The 15912-nt window shown below is 56.2% G+C and overlaps 1 protein-coding gene across 4 annotated transcripts in view; it reads right to left on the reverse strand.

Annotated features, from left to right (window-relative positions):
• CDH4 (cadherin 4) overlaps positions 1 to 15912 on the reverse strand; it is a 507046-nt gene that overhangs the window by 122614 nt on the left and 368520 nt on the right. For all 4 annotated transcript variants that reach the window (XM_072735458.1, XM_072735456.1, XM_072735457.1 and 1 more), the window contains one exon: positions 7680 to 7906. In XM_072735458.1, coding sequence (XP_072591559.1) covers positions 7680 to 7730 — 51 coding nt within the window. In that variant the 5' untranslated portion in view covers positions 7731 to 7906. The remainder of the gene's footprint in view (positions 1 to 7679; positions 7907 to 15912) is intronic.

Consider the following 15912-nt stretch of genomic DNA (forward strand, 5'->3'; position numbering starts at 1 on the left):
GGAGAGAGCTCTGGTGGCAATGGGGGTCTAGGGCTGGGGGCCGGGGATGCTGCTGGGTGGACATCCTACAGCGTGCAGGACCACCCCACCATGGAGGATGGTCCGGCCCGAATGCCAGCAGTGCTGAGGTCAAGAAACCGCTCTGGTTTGCACATATACCTCACCACGTCCCAAATACCAAGTCCCCCCATCTTCATGCTGTTATGGGCTATTCTTGGGCCTTTGCATTTTCATTTAAAAATTTAAAGTCATCTAGGGGCAGCTGGGTGGCCCAGCTGGTTAAGCATCCAACTCTTTTTTTTTTTTTTTAATTTTTATTTATTTATGATAGTCACAGAGAGAGAGAGAGAGAGGCAGAGACACAGGCAGAGGGAGAAGCAGGCTCCATGCACTGGGAGCCTGATGTGGGATTCGATCCCGGGTCTCCAGGATCGCGCCCTGGGCCAAAGGCAAGCGCCAAACCACTGTGCCACCCAGGGATCCCCAAGCATCCAACTCTTGATTTTGGCTCAGGTCATGATCTTGGGGTCGTAGGATCGAGCTCTGCGTCATGCTCAGCGGGGGATCTGCTGGAGATTCTCTCACTCTCTCTCTCTGACCTCCCCTCCTTCTCTCTCTCTCTCAAATAAATAAATAAATCTTAAAAAATAGTTTAAAGTCATCTCTCTGCCCTTCTATAAACTAGTAGACAAACAAAACATGCTGTGATTGTTGGTGTTGGGCCGTTGAGTCTCCCGGGGCCTCTGGGTGGAGCTGGCGTCACCACGGCACCAAGCTTTCTGAACTACGAGCAGAAGTTCTGGTTTTCAGGGTCTTTAATTGTTCTCAACAACACGTAAGGGTCTTATAAAGGTTTCGTCAGATTTATTCCTGGCTGTATGATCATTTTAAATGCGATTGTCATTGGCTTCTGGCTCAAATTTCGTTTTCTAGCTATTTATTCCTGGTGCGTCGAGGTGCAATTGCTTTTGCAGCGAGCACTCTTGCTAACTAACCTCACTCACCCAGCCCAACAGGTTCTCGGCAGATTATTTCGGGTTCTCGACATTCACAATCCTATAAACTACGCACACCGCCGGGTCTGTTTATTCTGACTCCTTTTCTCGCCTGACCCCGTTGGCTTGAAGCTCTGGCATGTGACGTAAGAGCAGCCTCGTGCTATTTCGGATGTCAAGGGAGGCTCCGAGTATCCCCATCGCACCCTGGCGGTGTGCTGCACGCCCTTGACGAGGGTAGGGGTGGTCCCTTCTTTTCCTAATTTGCTGAATATTTCATCCTGAATGAAGTTACATTTAACAACCGATATTCAGGTGGTCACGTGGTGTCTGCCCCTTATTTTGTGTTGAATCCCAGGTATCCACTTCCAGGAGTTAAAGCCGTCTTCTGCTCTCGGAACGGACCCGCGCAGCCACGGTTTGTCCTTTGCAGACACGGGTGCACTTGAGCTTATTGGTATTTTGCTCGGGTGTTGTTTTCATCGATTTAAGAGCAGCCTGGCGCACGGCAACCCGCTCCCGTCCTGCCCCTTCCGAGTTCTGGCCGGTTCTGGCTGGGCGCCTGTTCGCCTCTCTGGACAAGTTTCTCGGGATGAGCTTTAAGTCCTCCCTACAGTTGGGGTAGCACTTCCAGTGGCGCCGCCACGTGTGGCCATGGCCGTGGGACACGGGTCTGAATTGAAAGGTGTTCGTGATAACAGAACAGCTGAGGTTTTCTGCTCCTGTTGGTCTTGGTGAGCGGCATATTCCCAGAACCTTGTCACTTCGGGTATGTTCCCAAGTGCGTCGGCATTGACCGTCCGCCACGCACGGCAGCCGACCGCGAGGCTGCTCATCACGCCCTGTTGTCCCTTCCGATTCGGATCACGGCGGTTCCTTGCTCCCTCTGATCGGCTCAGGAGTTCAGAGGCTCAGCTGCTGTCCTTGGGAATCCTATGATTTTGATTCCATTACCTTCTCCTCTTGCGTTGACCATTTCTTTCCACTTTGTTCTGCTACGTTTCTTTCTTTCTTTCTTTCTTTCTTTCTTTCTTTCTTTCTTTCTTTCTTTCTTTCTTTCTTTTAAAGATTTTATTTATTTATCCATGAGAGAGAGAGAGAGGCAGAGACACAGGCAGAGGGAGAAGCAGGCTCCACGCAGGGAGCCCGACGCGGGACCCGATCCCGGGACTCCAGGATCACGCCCTGCCCCGAAGGCAGGCACCAAACCACTGAGCCACCCAGGGATCCCCATTCTGCTACGTTTCTTTCCCTAATTTCTTAAATGTTTAGACCGAGGGCTCCCACCCCCCTTCTGTTCTCACGCAGGTAAGGCGGGCGCTCCCCTGGGCGTGACCTTGCCTCCTCCCCCGGTTTCCGCGCTCTGCTCAGAACACTGTGCACCCTGCATGCGGTTTCCTTCCTGCGAGGCCCGGGCAGGAGGCTCTTCACTCGACTTCCAAATCTACGGGGGCTTTTCAGTTACCTTCCTCCTTCCTTGCTCTGATTCTAAGCCTGAGGCTGGAGATTGAGCCTGCAGCCACGTGTCGCGAAGGTGCTGGGCGTCCCTGAAGGTCACGTGTTCGCAGCCGTGCTTGGTTCTGGGTTTCGGAGGGGAGGCCAGACTCATTAAATGTGTGGGCCGAGTCTTCGATTTCCTCGCCGGCTCTCCGTCTGCCGGCTCTATCAGGGACTCAGAGGTGTGTGTCAATTTTAAACTTTCATGGAATATTTGTTCATTTCTCCTGTTAGTCCTACCAGTTTTTGCCTAAGTATTTTGCAGCTGGATTATCAGGTGCGCACACATTTAGGACTTGTACATTAACAGAATGCCCAGCTCCCCTCTGATGAGAATTGCATGTTTTCCCCGCGTCTTTTTACTCTCAACTTTTCTCCATCTTTACACTTTTTAGATCTGTCTTCTGTGACCTGCATAGAGTTGGAGTTTTTCTTTAATCTGTCAACTTATTTTCTTTTTGTTAGAAGAGCTCCTCTATTTTCATTTATTATAATTAGTGATATACTTGCAAGTTCACATCTTTCTCCAAGAGAAACATGGAGCTCCTGTATTCTTTCATTTTTTTGGATTGGTAGGTTTTAGAATTCTATTTTCCCATCTATTATGTTAGAACTTAAACAATCTTATGACTCTTTGTTTGCTTAAGAAAGTCTACTTTTGGGATCCCTGGGTGGCGCAGCGGTTTGGCGCCTGCCTTTGGCCCAGGGCGTGATCCTGGAGACCCGGGATCGAATCCCACATCGGGCTCCCGGTGCATGGAGCCTGCTTCTCCCTCCGCCTGTGTCTCTGCCTCTCTCTCTCTCACTGTGTGCCTATCATAAATAAAATAATTAAAAAAAAAAAAAAAAAGAAAGTCTACTTTTTTGGGCTCCTTGCTCAGTGGGGAGCCTGCTCTTCCCTCTCCCTCTGCCTTCTTCACTCATGCTCTTTTGCTTGCTCAATCTCAAATAAATATATAAAATATTAAAAAAAAGAAAGACTCCTGTGTTGAAAATTCACATTGATAAGAGGAAAAGGACAAAGCATATTTTTTAAAGGCACCTTAAAAAAATATTGCCTAAATCTGCAGACTAGAGGAGGTGAAAACATTTGAACAGGAAGTGCACCCAGGAGGCGGGAGGGCTTAGCTCTCCTTTGCACGGTGCTGGGTCATTATTGAGTTACCCGGTGAGAGCATAATGCTTCCTTTGCAATCACGTTAGAGTCCTGTGAGAATCCCATGGGAAAATAAAGACGGTATTATGATAGATATCTTTTTATCACGTTAGTACAAGGCCTTTAGGTCACTCCTCAAGTTCAGATTTACTTATGACTTGAAATGCCATCTACCTTGACCAGGGCTCCTTGTGCATCTCAAATTGATCGTGTCTACCACTGTGACCTTATGGTGATTTTCCAAGACCTTGTACAGGGGTCTTTGTCTTATCCGAGTAGTGTGTTAATTCCATTTCCATCATCTTCCAGGGCAATGTGAGCATCCTGGATTCTCTGGCTCCGTGATCCTCTGGCTCCAAGCGTGCTTTCTCTTTGGATTACATTAACCCCCAAAAATGAAAGAATACAGGAGCTCCATGTTTCTCTTGGAGAAAGATGTGAACTTGCAAGTATATCACTAATTATAATAAATGAAAATAGAGGAGCTCTTCTAACAAAAAGAAAATAAGTTGACATTAAAGAAAAACTCCAACTCTATGCAGGTCACAGAAGACAGATCTAAAAAGTGTAAAGATGGAGAAAAGTTGAGAGTAAAAAGACGCGGGGAAAACATGCAATTCTCATCAGAGGGGAGCTGGGCATTCTGTTAAGTCTGTCCTGTAGCTTACACCTCACGTAGCATCTCACCCGCCTTGCTCACAATTATTTGTATCTACTTATTCTTTTCATGGCTTTTCACTCTAAGCTTTCATCTCAAAACGTCCTATTTCTGCCTGAAGAACATAACCTATAGCAGAGTCTCTTGTGGTGCTTCCTGAAGGAGACTTTCACTGGGTAACAAAATCCTGTGTCTGTCACCACCCACCACCTTCTGGTGCCCATCGTCCCTTCGAGAAGCCAGCTCCCCTATCACCGTTGTGCCTTCCCTGGAGCTGGCTTCTGTTGGCTTTCAGATCTTCTGTGTGACTTTGGTGTTCAGACATTTTACCATAAAATGCCTGTTGTGGACTGAATGCATGTGGCCTCAAATTCGTATGCTGGAACTTGTCCCTCAGGGTGATGGCGTCAGGAGGTGCAGCCTTGCGGGGTGATTAGGATCAGAGTAGGTCATGCCAGATGGGATTGGTGCCCATGAGTGACACTCTAGTGTCTGCTTGCTGCCAGGTGAGGATATAAGACATCAAAGGCAGCAGTCGGCAGGAGGCCCTCTCGGGGACCTGACCACATTGCCGCTCTGGTCACAGACTTCCCGCCTCCAGAATTCAAGGAATCCATGTCTGTTGTTTACAAGCTGCCCAGCCTACAATGTTTCCTTTCAGCAGCCTGAATGTGTGAAGACTGAGCCTAAGTGCAATTTTCTTCATATTATCCCACGTAGAATCCACGGGGCACGTTGAAATGATGCCTGGATGTCTTCTGTCATTATCTTTTTAATTATTACTTTGGCTCCATTTTATTCCCCCCTCATATTCCAAACATACATATGTGGGGACCTCTTGCTACTTCTCCAGCACCTCTTACTCTTCCTTCTGTATTTTCCTTCTCCTCGTCATTTAGCCTGAATATTTCTTCTGACATTTTCTGCTTCACTAAATCTCTCTTCAACTGCATCTAATCTGCACATATATCTACCCATTGAGCTCTTTTGTTTGTTGCATTTTTCCATCTTAAAATTGTGCAATTCCTTTCTATTCTTCTTTAAAAATCTTGTATTCAGTAAGCTTAAACACTGTAAGCATAGATATTATAATTTCTATGTCTGATAACTCCATTACCTGTAGCTACTGTGTGCCCAGTTATTTTCTGCTGGGTGCTAGGCATTGTTTATAAGAGAAGACGGGTATAATTCAAGGCCTAGTGAGGTACTTTCCACTGGAGAAGATCGACATTTGATTCTGGCAGGTGGTCGGGGATGTCAACAGTATGGTATTACATTAAACCATGTTTAGAGAGCGACATTATTCAAAGGTTGGCATTGGTCTTTGTAAGGACAGACCAACTAAGTGACTCTGTCTCACACAGACCCTCCTTCCTGTCCCCAGGAACCACCCTGGGGAGGGTCCAGTGGCTGTGATGGGCACAAGACTGAGGGTAGGGACCATGCTGATGGCAGTAGAAAGAGCTGCATCCTTGCAGCAGGGCTCTTGTGAGTCTGCAATCTGTATGACATATAACCTCATATAATACCTGTGACAACCCCACTGTTATCCTATTTTCCATATCAGTAAATCTTGGTGTGGTCAAGTGACATGTCCCAAAGCATCAGACAGTAAATTAAAGAAGATTTAATTTAAACTGTAACCCAGGGCAGCCAGGCTGCTTTATGGTGCTGGGCTCAGTCATACCTAGAAAGCCAGTTTTCACTCCTCTCTAGAACACTGATTCTTCCATTCAGCATAGGGGCTGTGGTCCCGTGACTCAGTGTCCCTAACTGTAAAGTGGGGACAATGAGAGGAGCCACTTACAGATGTTTTGAGAGCCAGAGGAGTGGATACCTCCTAGGACAAGGCCTAGGCAGGGTCCTAAAAAGTCAGGACAAGGAATTCTGAGTTTGAAAGTAAGAAGACAGAGGGAGTCATCAGGTGACCTGAAATGAATAGAGAAGGGCTGGGTTGGGTGGGCTGCAGAGACTCTGCCCGCCACCTTTCATGCACGCAGGGGTGTGGCCCCACAGTACCCCATATCTAGACTTGCCAGGATGGCCTGAGTCTGGGATGCAGATTCCTCGCCTCTCCTTTTGCCCCTTGGGTGCTTGTTGGGCCAGCCTGACGTGGGGCTGGAGAGGCACTTGTACTGAGGACTAATTGCAATCACCTTCCAAGAGGATCAGGGGATTAACTGCATCAGAAATCGCTTCATTAACATGCCTAACAAAAGGTGTCATTATGTTTTCAATTAGTACCTTTTATCTGAGGACTTCCACAGGCTTTAAGGACCTCTACCCTCTGCTCAGAGACTATTTTCTCCACTGCAATCAGGGATATAAGCCTTAACACTGGGGGCCAGCCTGTCAGCCCCTGGCCCTGCACCTGAGGGAAGGACCCCCCCCCACCCCCGGGCCCATGTCCCAGCCATCCCAGGGCCCTCCTTGCTCATTGCCTTCTCACCAGCTCGTGGCCCGTCATCGTCACCCAGGAAAGAATGGAAACCACCTCCGTCTGACCTAGGGTCTCAGCACCCACATGGAGAGACTTGCAACATAGTGCGGCTCTGCTAAGGGAAATGGGCTTTGAGGCCTGGGTCAACAAGCCATGAGGGCACTTGACGTCCTTCCTGGGTAGATCAACTCATCGCCAGAGGGGAAAGCTACCCACCAGAGTCACCACTTTCTCTTCTCTAACCTAAACCACCTCTGTTTTGTTTAAAAACAAGATAACACAAAATACAGGTCCCTGTTCTGCCAAAGGGGATTCCTTGGAAGCCCCAAAGAGGGTTCCCTGATCCGCCGGCTTGGGAAACTTGCAGACCGTCTGCCCCTGCGGTTCATGAGGCACCGTAATTGTGTGAGGTGCTGGGTAAATGTGCAGGAAGGAATCTGACCAACCTGGTCTAACCCTTTGCTTCCCAGGGTCTTTTCGGAGGGAATGCCCGGGAATGCTGTAGAAGGCATTGCTCCTCGCGGTGTGTTCTCTTTGCTGACGCAATGCACCCCACGTCACAGTAGTTCTGAGGGTCCTGAGGCCCCCTGTTCGCTGCAAGGGTTTCTGCTTCCCCATGGGCTGACCCCCAGGCAGGAGGCAGTGAGCAGCTGGGACTGGTCATGAGGACAAACAGGGCTGCAATTTCCTGCTAACCTGCCAGCCCCACACCCGAGGCCAAAGCCGTAGGCAGGAGAGGCTACAGAATTTGGGGTGCCCAGGGAGAAACGGGAAAGAACAATTAAGACAGTCAAGATTGTGCATTAAACCGGGGATGGGGCCTCAGGAACCTGGCAGGTCAGAGGTCCTCTGGGGCCAGCATGGCCTGTTGAGGGTCATGGACCTAAGGGAGGAAGGATCCTCCCCAAACCCCTGCATGTGGTCACATCTTACCTTGTGTGCGGAGCGGGCTGACGAGGGCTGGGCCACCAGCAGCCGCACCATGGCGTCCCATCGCCTGGCTGTCTGGCGGTCCCACGCAGTCACGGTGAACGCCACCTGCTCCGAGGGGATCCGCAACTCACGAGTGGCAAAGACCGTCCCATCTGCCTCTACTTTGAAGTCCACGCTGTTGGTCTCATACTGCGTCCCCTTGGTCCCCAGACAGCTGCTGAACGTGACTGCAAGTGGAAAAGGAGACAGGGTCAGGACCGGCCTGTGGGCGAAGGGTGGCGCAGGTGCTCGCGTGGTTGATTTCAGCTGCGGGTTCTTGATCTCCGAAGGAGCAACAGGGGGAAAATAATGATTTAACTGAATTTTTGACCTTCAGGTATTGTGTTTTATCTCCCACGTTCAGGGAATTAGCTATTGGCCTTCGCAGAAGGACATAAAAAACCCCGCGGCTGGCTGCTCGGCGTCTCCGCACACCCTCCTCCCCGTCCCCGTTTCCCCAAATCCAACCCAAGTCTGTGGGTGGCACGACGGGTGCACTCTGCTCTGCCTGCAATGACCCTGGCCCGAGCCCCCCAGCCCCTGCAGGCCTCATGCCCCAACGCCCCCACGGATCTGTTTTCACCCCCAGAAGGTTAAGTGCGTGGAAGGAGCTGGGAAGGCGGCGTTCAGTGTCCTGAGTGGGAATCTGCTGTGCTCTCTGGTGCATTTTATTACTCAAGGACCCAACCTGATGCCCGCAGGCTCTGTCGGGGCAGGCTGGGCGGGACCCGGGGGCAGCGAGGGCCTTCCCGGGGACCGGACACGGGGCGGGTCAGGCAGCCGGGTTCCCGACCCTCTGGTGCGTGCAGAGCTTTGCCCCCCGTGCATGAATTGGGCACCGCATCGCCAGCCCCTCCTAATGACTCTGCCGTCCGGCCACTTGCAACCCCTGGGCTGGGAAAGACACCTGAGGAGCCGCGAGCTCACCGGGACCACATCAGTGTGTTTTTGACACAAGTGCTTTTGCAGCTGTCGCCAACGCCACGGTAAAATGAGAAGGCGCCAGCAGCCGGTGTCACATTCCGCTGATAGAAACGATAGATAAAGTTACCTAGTATTTATAAAAGTGTGGGTATCTCGGCAATTACGGTGGGAGGATTGCTTTTTTAAGCAATTTCACTGTCACAGCTTACATGATTTAATTACTATTTATTCCAGAAACTAAAAAAAAGTGCTTCACTGTTACATTTGATGAAGTGTTTTTTTCCCCTGTGTTCACCTTTTATTGTTGCTTGCCTTGAAATAATAAACGACGCGTACGTCCCGCATCTCACATCCTTCACTGCAGGCGGCTCCCGGTTTCCAGCGCCTCCCACTCGAGGGTTTGGTGTAGAAATGTTTTCAAACGTGAGGACGCCCGGCGTTTCCGCCCTGTCCGGCCTGAGAGGCGGGAGCGCCACCCCTGCCCACCCCCCCCGCCACCGCGTGCACAGACCCGGTCCTCGGACACTGAGGGCACCCAGGGCTCGGGCGGGTCGAGGTTCCCTGGAAATACACCCCCCGCCGACGAGGGAGTAATCGCATTTCCTATCAAGTGACAAGAAAATCCCACGCTGCTCTCACTGTACCACTCGCCCCGACGGCAAGCGAATTAAAATCAGCAACAAACTGAGCAGATCAATCATTCCTGACACCTAACTGTCACGGAGAAAGATAAACACGACGGTTTGGGGGATGTTGGGAGATGAGCACAAAATACATAAATAAGCTCCTTTGTTGTCTAACCGCAGATTTCTAGTAACACTAACGGCCTTGGACAGCGGCGGGAGGGCTTGCGTCCCGTGAAGATTAAACGTAGTCGCCGCCGTAGTTAAAGCGAAGTCACAGGGTTTGGTGACGTCTGAGGAGGCGGTGGTGTGGCCCCAGCAGGGAAGGTGCGGCGCCGTCCACAGGGACCCTCAGATGATGCACGTCCCGGGGGGGCGGGGGACACCTGCCAGGACACCGGGGATGGCGCCATCGAACGTGCGATGACGCCCAACCTGCCACCAATCACGCCCTTGGGGTAAAGCGAGCGCTTCCCCACACGGGTGTCCACAAGACCTTCGCGGGCTTTAAAAGTCGGCGTCCGGGCAGCCCGGGTGGCTCCGCGGTTTAGTGCCGCCTTCAGCCCGGGGCGTGATCCTGGAGACCCGGGATCGAGTCCCACGTCGGGCTCCCTGCATGGAGCCTGCTTCTCCCCCTGCCTGTGTCTCTGCCTCTCTCTGGGTCTCTCATGAATAGATAAAGAAAATCTTAAAAAAAAAATATCGGCGTCTTTCCATTCTGAATGGCAGGGACCTGGCCAGACCCAACAGGGCAGGCCCTGGGGAGGCCGCCTCTCCCCCTGGGGACCCATTCGGACACATGAGAAGCCTCATGGCCATTTGTCGCCTGGCGTGCTCTGAGGAAGGGGTTGGCCAACCAACAGGGCGTGTGGGGCCATGCAGGTGTCAGGGTTCTGGGAAGCCGGCTCTGAGCGGCCCAGAGCACCCGCTTCTCCTGCCCGGCCTAGGCCAGGGTGCTGCGGGCACCGAGCACCCACGAGCTCCTGCGCAGGCCAGGCCGGCCCAAGGCCTGAGAACAGCCTCCACCCCGCGTGGGACAGGACCCGGGGCCGCGCTATGGCGGCCGTGGTCAGCGCACTGCGGGGTTCAGGCAGGGTCAGTCCCCGCACCCTGGGAAGCAGTGGGACCCCAGGGCCCCGCCGGCCCCGTGTGCTGCCTCTCGTGCTGCATCCCTGCACCTGTCTGGCGTCCTCTGCTCCCTGCCTGTGTCTGCCTGCACCGCCGCGTGTGAGGGCACGGCCGCAGTCCCGCGTCCTGCCGTGGCCCCGGGGCCGAGGATGGCGCCGACATACAGTCGCTACAAGGAGGCAAGGCCTCCCCACGACGCCCCACCTGGAGCCCCGGGCCGTGAGGGGACGGCGGGGGGTGGCCCACCCCGGGCGCACCGTCTCCCCGAGCCCTGGGGGGGCTGCGGGGTCTGCAGGAGCCGGGCGCAGCGGGACAGAGCATCCCAGGCCGCGAAGGCCAGCAGCCCGGTATTAACATGTTCAGTCAATACTTCCCTTGATGTGCTCGTTTTTGATCTCGTTTCTCCCTTAGTTTTCAGAAAAAATTAAAGTCCCATGAGATTCTAGAAGAAACGCTTCCCTCAATGTTTCACATGAAACCAGCAAATGCGGAGAAGCTCCTGCCCTGATTAAATTCAGGTTGTGCATCTCTCCTGCCTCCAAGCAGGGCTCCTGGGGAAGCAACCCCCCTCCCAGGCCCCAGGCGCCCCGCTAGGCGCAGCTGGTGGGCAGCGGCCTCTCCGGTCTGCAGGTGAGGAAACTGAGTCCCAGAAACTCTTAGCACCTTCCTGAAGCTGGCGAGAGCTGGAGGTGGGGTGCTGCAGGCCCCTGATGCCATGCCGAGCTGCCAGGGGGACTCTCCTTTTTTTAAAAAAGATTTTATGAATTTATTTTATTTTTAAAGATTTATTTATTACTGAGAGACACACAGAGAGAGGCAGAGACAGAGGCAGACGGAGAAGCAGGCTCCATGCAGGGAGCCCGATGTGGGACTCGATCCCAGGACCCCGGGGTCACTGCCTGAGTGGAGGGCAGACGCTCCACCTCTGAGCCCCTCAGGGGCCCCAATTTATTTATTTTAGAAAGAGAGAGTGTGAGCGGAAGGGGCAGAGGGAGAGGGAGAGAACCCCAAGCTGACGCCACACCCAGCACGGAGCCCCACGTGGGGCTCGATCCCACGACCCTGAGATCATGACCTGAGTCCATGACCAAGTTTGGATGCTTAACAGACTGCGCCCGGCGCCCCAGGGAGACTCTCCCACGTCAGCTCTGTGTGCATCTCCGTCTCGAGAGGGAACCTTGTGCTGCTGTTTGGAGAAAGCAGCCCCGGGCGGAACCCGCGCCCGGTCTGAGGCTCGGCGCCCCAGGCCCCGGTGAGGCGGGCAGGCGGTCAGCAGCCCCGGGAGTGGCAGTCGCTCGGTGGGGGTAGGTGCCGGCGGGGGAGGGCGCCCCCAAGCTGGGCTCCCCCGAAGGAGGCCGGCCGAGCCTCCTCCGGGTCCAGGGTCGCGGCGCTCCTGCTGCACGCGGCTCCGGGGCTTGCTAATTACTTCCATTAGTTTTAAACAAACTTGACAAGAGACAGGAGTCCTGAGAGACACAAAATCCAATCATTTAAGTACACACAGCGGCGGCCCTGCTGCCTCTGTTCCCTGGGCGCGGCGGCGGCGCAGCCAGCGTGGGGGGCCGGGGAGCCGCTCCGTGGGCAGGCCTCGTGCCGTCTGTGCGCCCGGGCACTGGCCCCGGGGCCCCGGGACCCCGACCGCATCGCCAGTGACGGCCGACGCCACTGCACCGTCCGTCCCTGCCCACGTGTGTGTGCACGGGGCGGGGGGGCACCGCGGCCATGCCACGCGGCCCAGGGCCCTCTGGGGTACGGCTTGCACCCAGGTCTGTGCTCTCTGAGCGTCCTGCGCGTCCCCACTATGGCCAGGACCACCTTGCCCGGCCCGGTGCATACGGGGACAGGCCCCGGGGAGCCACGGCTCTCGGCCGAGGTCCCGCAGGTCATCATTCCGCAAACATCCGTGGTCCGTGGGCGGGACACCTGCCCGGCACCCAGACGGCCTCATGGCTCCAGGAGTTTCCAGAATTTCCCAGGAGGGTCACAAACCCCCAGAATGTCGGGCCCGGAGGCACTGCAGAAACGAGCTACTCCAGCCCCTCGCCGTACAGAGAAGCAAAATGAACTCGCAGGGAGACCATTAATCACGTTCGGGAGCACGTTCAGTTACTCGGGTGATTCCACAGCCCTCCCTGAGCCCCCGAAACCCGCGGGGCCCAGCGTCGTGACGGAAGCCAACCTTCTCCATACGGGCCCCGGGCACTTTTAATATTTGGTTAATTGATGCCCCAAGTGCAAAGCGCGCAGCGAGCCAGACACTATCACATTTCTCTTAGAATTTCGCGCACGCACGACGTTTGTAGCCGGTGCCAATTTCACGTGTGAAAACTGTCGGTTCCAAGCGCTGGAATGTGGGGTTCGGGCTCGGTCAGTTCTGAAATCCGGAGATCGTAGCGATTTGATACTCGCCGTGTGCGGCTTCTTTCATTTCTCCAGGATGGAAAACAAACAAAAAACTTGCTTAAAGCCTCGTCCCCGCCTTGGCCCGGGCCTTGCTGGCTTGCTCCGGGCTGGCGACAGGCCTGTGCAGCCGTGCCCGTCCGCGGGGCGCGGGGCCACGTCCACGTCCCGGGAGGGGACACACGGCAGCCCCCTCGCCGGCCGCGCTCCCCGGTGGGAGGAGCGAGGTGGGCGCCGGCGTGGGGAGCGGAGGGCCAGGGGCGCGGATCCGCGTCCTCACGGCAGCACCTGCCTGACAGTGACGGGGCCAGGCTGCGTCTCCTCCTGGAAACTGCGCTGTGGTTACGAAACGTGCCTTTTTGTTATTTTTCTTGTTGGGTGAACTGAGAAGGACAAACGAGCCCGAGGTGAGCTCGTAGCTGGGGCCGTGCCCAGGGTCAGCTCGGCAAGGAGTCGGCCGGACTTCCTCCTTCCTCCTTCCTTCCTGCCATCCCTCCTCCTTCCTTTCATCCGTCCATCCTTCTTCCTGTTCATCTCCGTCCTTCCTTCATCCGTCCTCCACCCACCCATCCATTCCTCCCTCTATCCACTGTCCCTCCCTCCCTCCATCTACCTGTCCATCCCTCCATCGGTCCATCCCTCTGTCCACCCATCCATCCCTCCACCCGTCCATCCTTCCCCCGTCCACTGTCCATCCCTCCGTCCACCCTCCCTCCCTCCTTGCATCCGTCCATCCACCCTCCCTCCGTCCGTCCACCCACCCTCTCTCCCTCCCTCCCTCCACACCCTCCTCCCCCCACTCCCTCCCTCCCTCCACAGCCCCTTACCCATCCATCCTACACTCCCTGCAGCTCCACAGTCCAGGCACCGTCCAGGTGCTGGGGAGCCGGAGGGGGTCGGGGCAGCCCCGGGCAGCAGGAACTTGGAGTGAAGATCAGGTTGGAGGGGAGGTGATGAGCAGGGGCCCTGGGGGGACACCCTGTGCTGAGTGACCTCAGCGATGCCTCTTCTCCCTGATTCTCCACAGTGAGATCCCCTGCAAAGGCCCATGTCTCAGGGACGAGAGCCCGAGGCTGGAGCTGAAGGGTCAGCGAGGGTGGCCAGGTGGCCACCACTGGTCCTGCTGGGACGGCTTTCACCACGTCTTCCCGCTTAGGGTCCTGCCCCCCGGGGGCAGCCAGGAGGTCAGCAGCTGGGTGCCCAGGGCTGCTCTCACCCCCGACGGCCTATCCCCTCCCTGTTGGTCGAGTGCTCAGCCTCCACACACGTGGCTCCCGTTGCCTGGAACACTCTTCACCCTTCAGGAGCACGTGCACCTCCTCCGAGGAGCCTTCCAGCATTCATCTCAGCTGAGAACTCCCACCCCCGAGCTCATTCGTCCAGTGGCTTCCCGGGGGCGGGGGCACAGTGCTGGGCAGCAGCGGCCCCCTCGTCTTGGGCATCTTCAGAGATGCTGGGAGGCGGTGATCATGAACAGCGGACAGCTGTCCGGCGGGTTTCATTACGTGGCCAGGTGTGCTGGCGGTGCTCGTGCGGCCCCTCGGGGGGCTGGGCCACAGGCCTCACGCCCGCTGCCCCCTGCAGCCTCCAAGTGCACAGGCGCCTGCCTGGAACCTCGGGCCGCCCGGACCCTTGCACGTCCCCCCGCGCTGTTTCCCGGCCTGTGATTTGAACACAAACACGCTGCCCTGTGTGCGTCTCCTCCACGTGGTCCTGCGGCCGGACGTCTGCCCACGGCCACAGCCGCACCAGAACCAGCAGTCCTGCTTGCGGGGCGCAGGAGGCCCGGCCGTGGAGACTGCGCACGTCCTCTGCTCACACACCGGGGAGGGGCCGCTCCGCGGGGCTGGTGCCTGGGAGCGGTTTGCCTGAGCGGGGCCGCGCGAAGGTGCCTCTGGGGCCAGGACGAAACCTGGGGACCCGGTGCCGCCTCCAGTGTCCTCTGCCATCCTTGTGCTCGGCATGGGTTCCTGAAGCACGGACCGGGTCGCACTCCTCGTGCCGCCAGGGCGGGGGGCTGGGCGGGGTCCGCAGCTGCACTTGCAGGGACCAGGAGAGGCCGCGCCTGGACGGTTTGTCACACACCAACACTGTAACCGCATGTGCCTCCAATCCAAAGGCGACCCTTCCAGCGCGGCCTCGAGGCGCCCTGGCCCCGCGCTCAGGGGTTCCGAGCCCCCGCGTGGGCACAGGCGACCCCTCCACCTGTCGTCGGGCGCCTGCACCGCCCCACCCCTTCGGTGCCGCCTCCTCTGCAAACCTCAGACCACACGCACGGGCCCCTCCCTGTCCCTTGTCTCCAAACCAGCGGTGGCCATGACACGGAGCTGCCCTAATTCATTCTACATCGGCTCAGTGCTTCTTCGTGTCTGAGCCTGGCCACCACCGCCCAGTCTCCTGCCTCCCAACACCTCGCGGGGGAAGGTGGGGGCGCACTGTCAGGGCTCCACACAGGCTGCCCCGCTTGTCCCCCCTTCCCCGCAGCCCTCGGCTCAGCCGCCCACACCTGTTTCTCCCCACGACGTGTATATACCATGTTGCTTGGCTCCACGCTGTGCACGGGGCTGTTCGCTCCTGCCCGGCCCCGCAGCTTGTTGGGGGCGGTCGTTAGTGCTCCCCGAGGCTGGCGCCCTGCCTGCTTCATCGTGGCTCTGACCACGGCCTCCAGTCTGGGCCTGCACGCCCACTGGGACTCTGGCTCCTACCAGCAGGTGCTTGAGGGCCGGGTGGGGGAGATGCACATGTTCCATTTCCCTTAGTGTTGGGGGCGCCTGGGGGGCTCAGCGGGCTCAGGGCGTGACCCCGGGGTTCAGGGCGTGACCCCGGGGTCCTGGGATCGAGTCTTGCATCGAGCTCCCTGCATGGAGCCTGCTTCTCCCTCTGCCTGTGTCTCTGCCTCTCTCTGTCTCTGTGTCTCTCAGGAATAAATAAATAAAAATCTTAAAAAAAAAATGTGAGTAGTGGGCGAACTGAGGAGCCCCGAGAAGACGGGGAAACCGAGATGCAGGTGGCTAGGTGGAGGAAGCGCACCTGAACGGGCCGCTCCCCGTGGGACTCCCACCTGCGGCGTTCTGGAAGGTGCGGCCGTGGAGACGCAGACGACCAGCGGTTGCCGGGGG

The sequence above is a fragment of the Vulpes vulpes genome, chromosome 14, assembly GCF_048418805.1.
Source record: "Vulpes vulpes isolate BD-2025 chromosome 14, VulVul3, whole genome shotgun sequence".
Lineage (NCBI taxonomy): Eukaryota > Metazoa > Chordata > Mammalia > Carnivora > Canidae > Vulpes > Vulpes vulpes.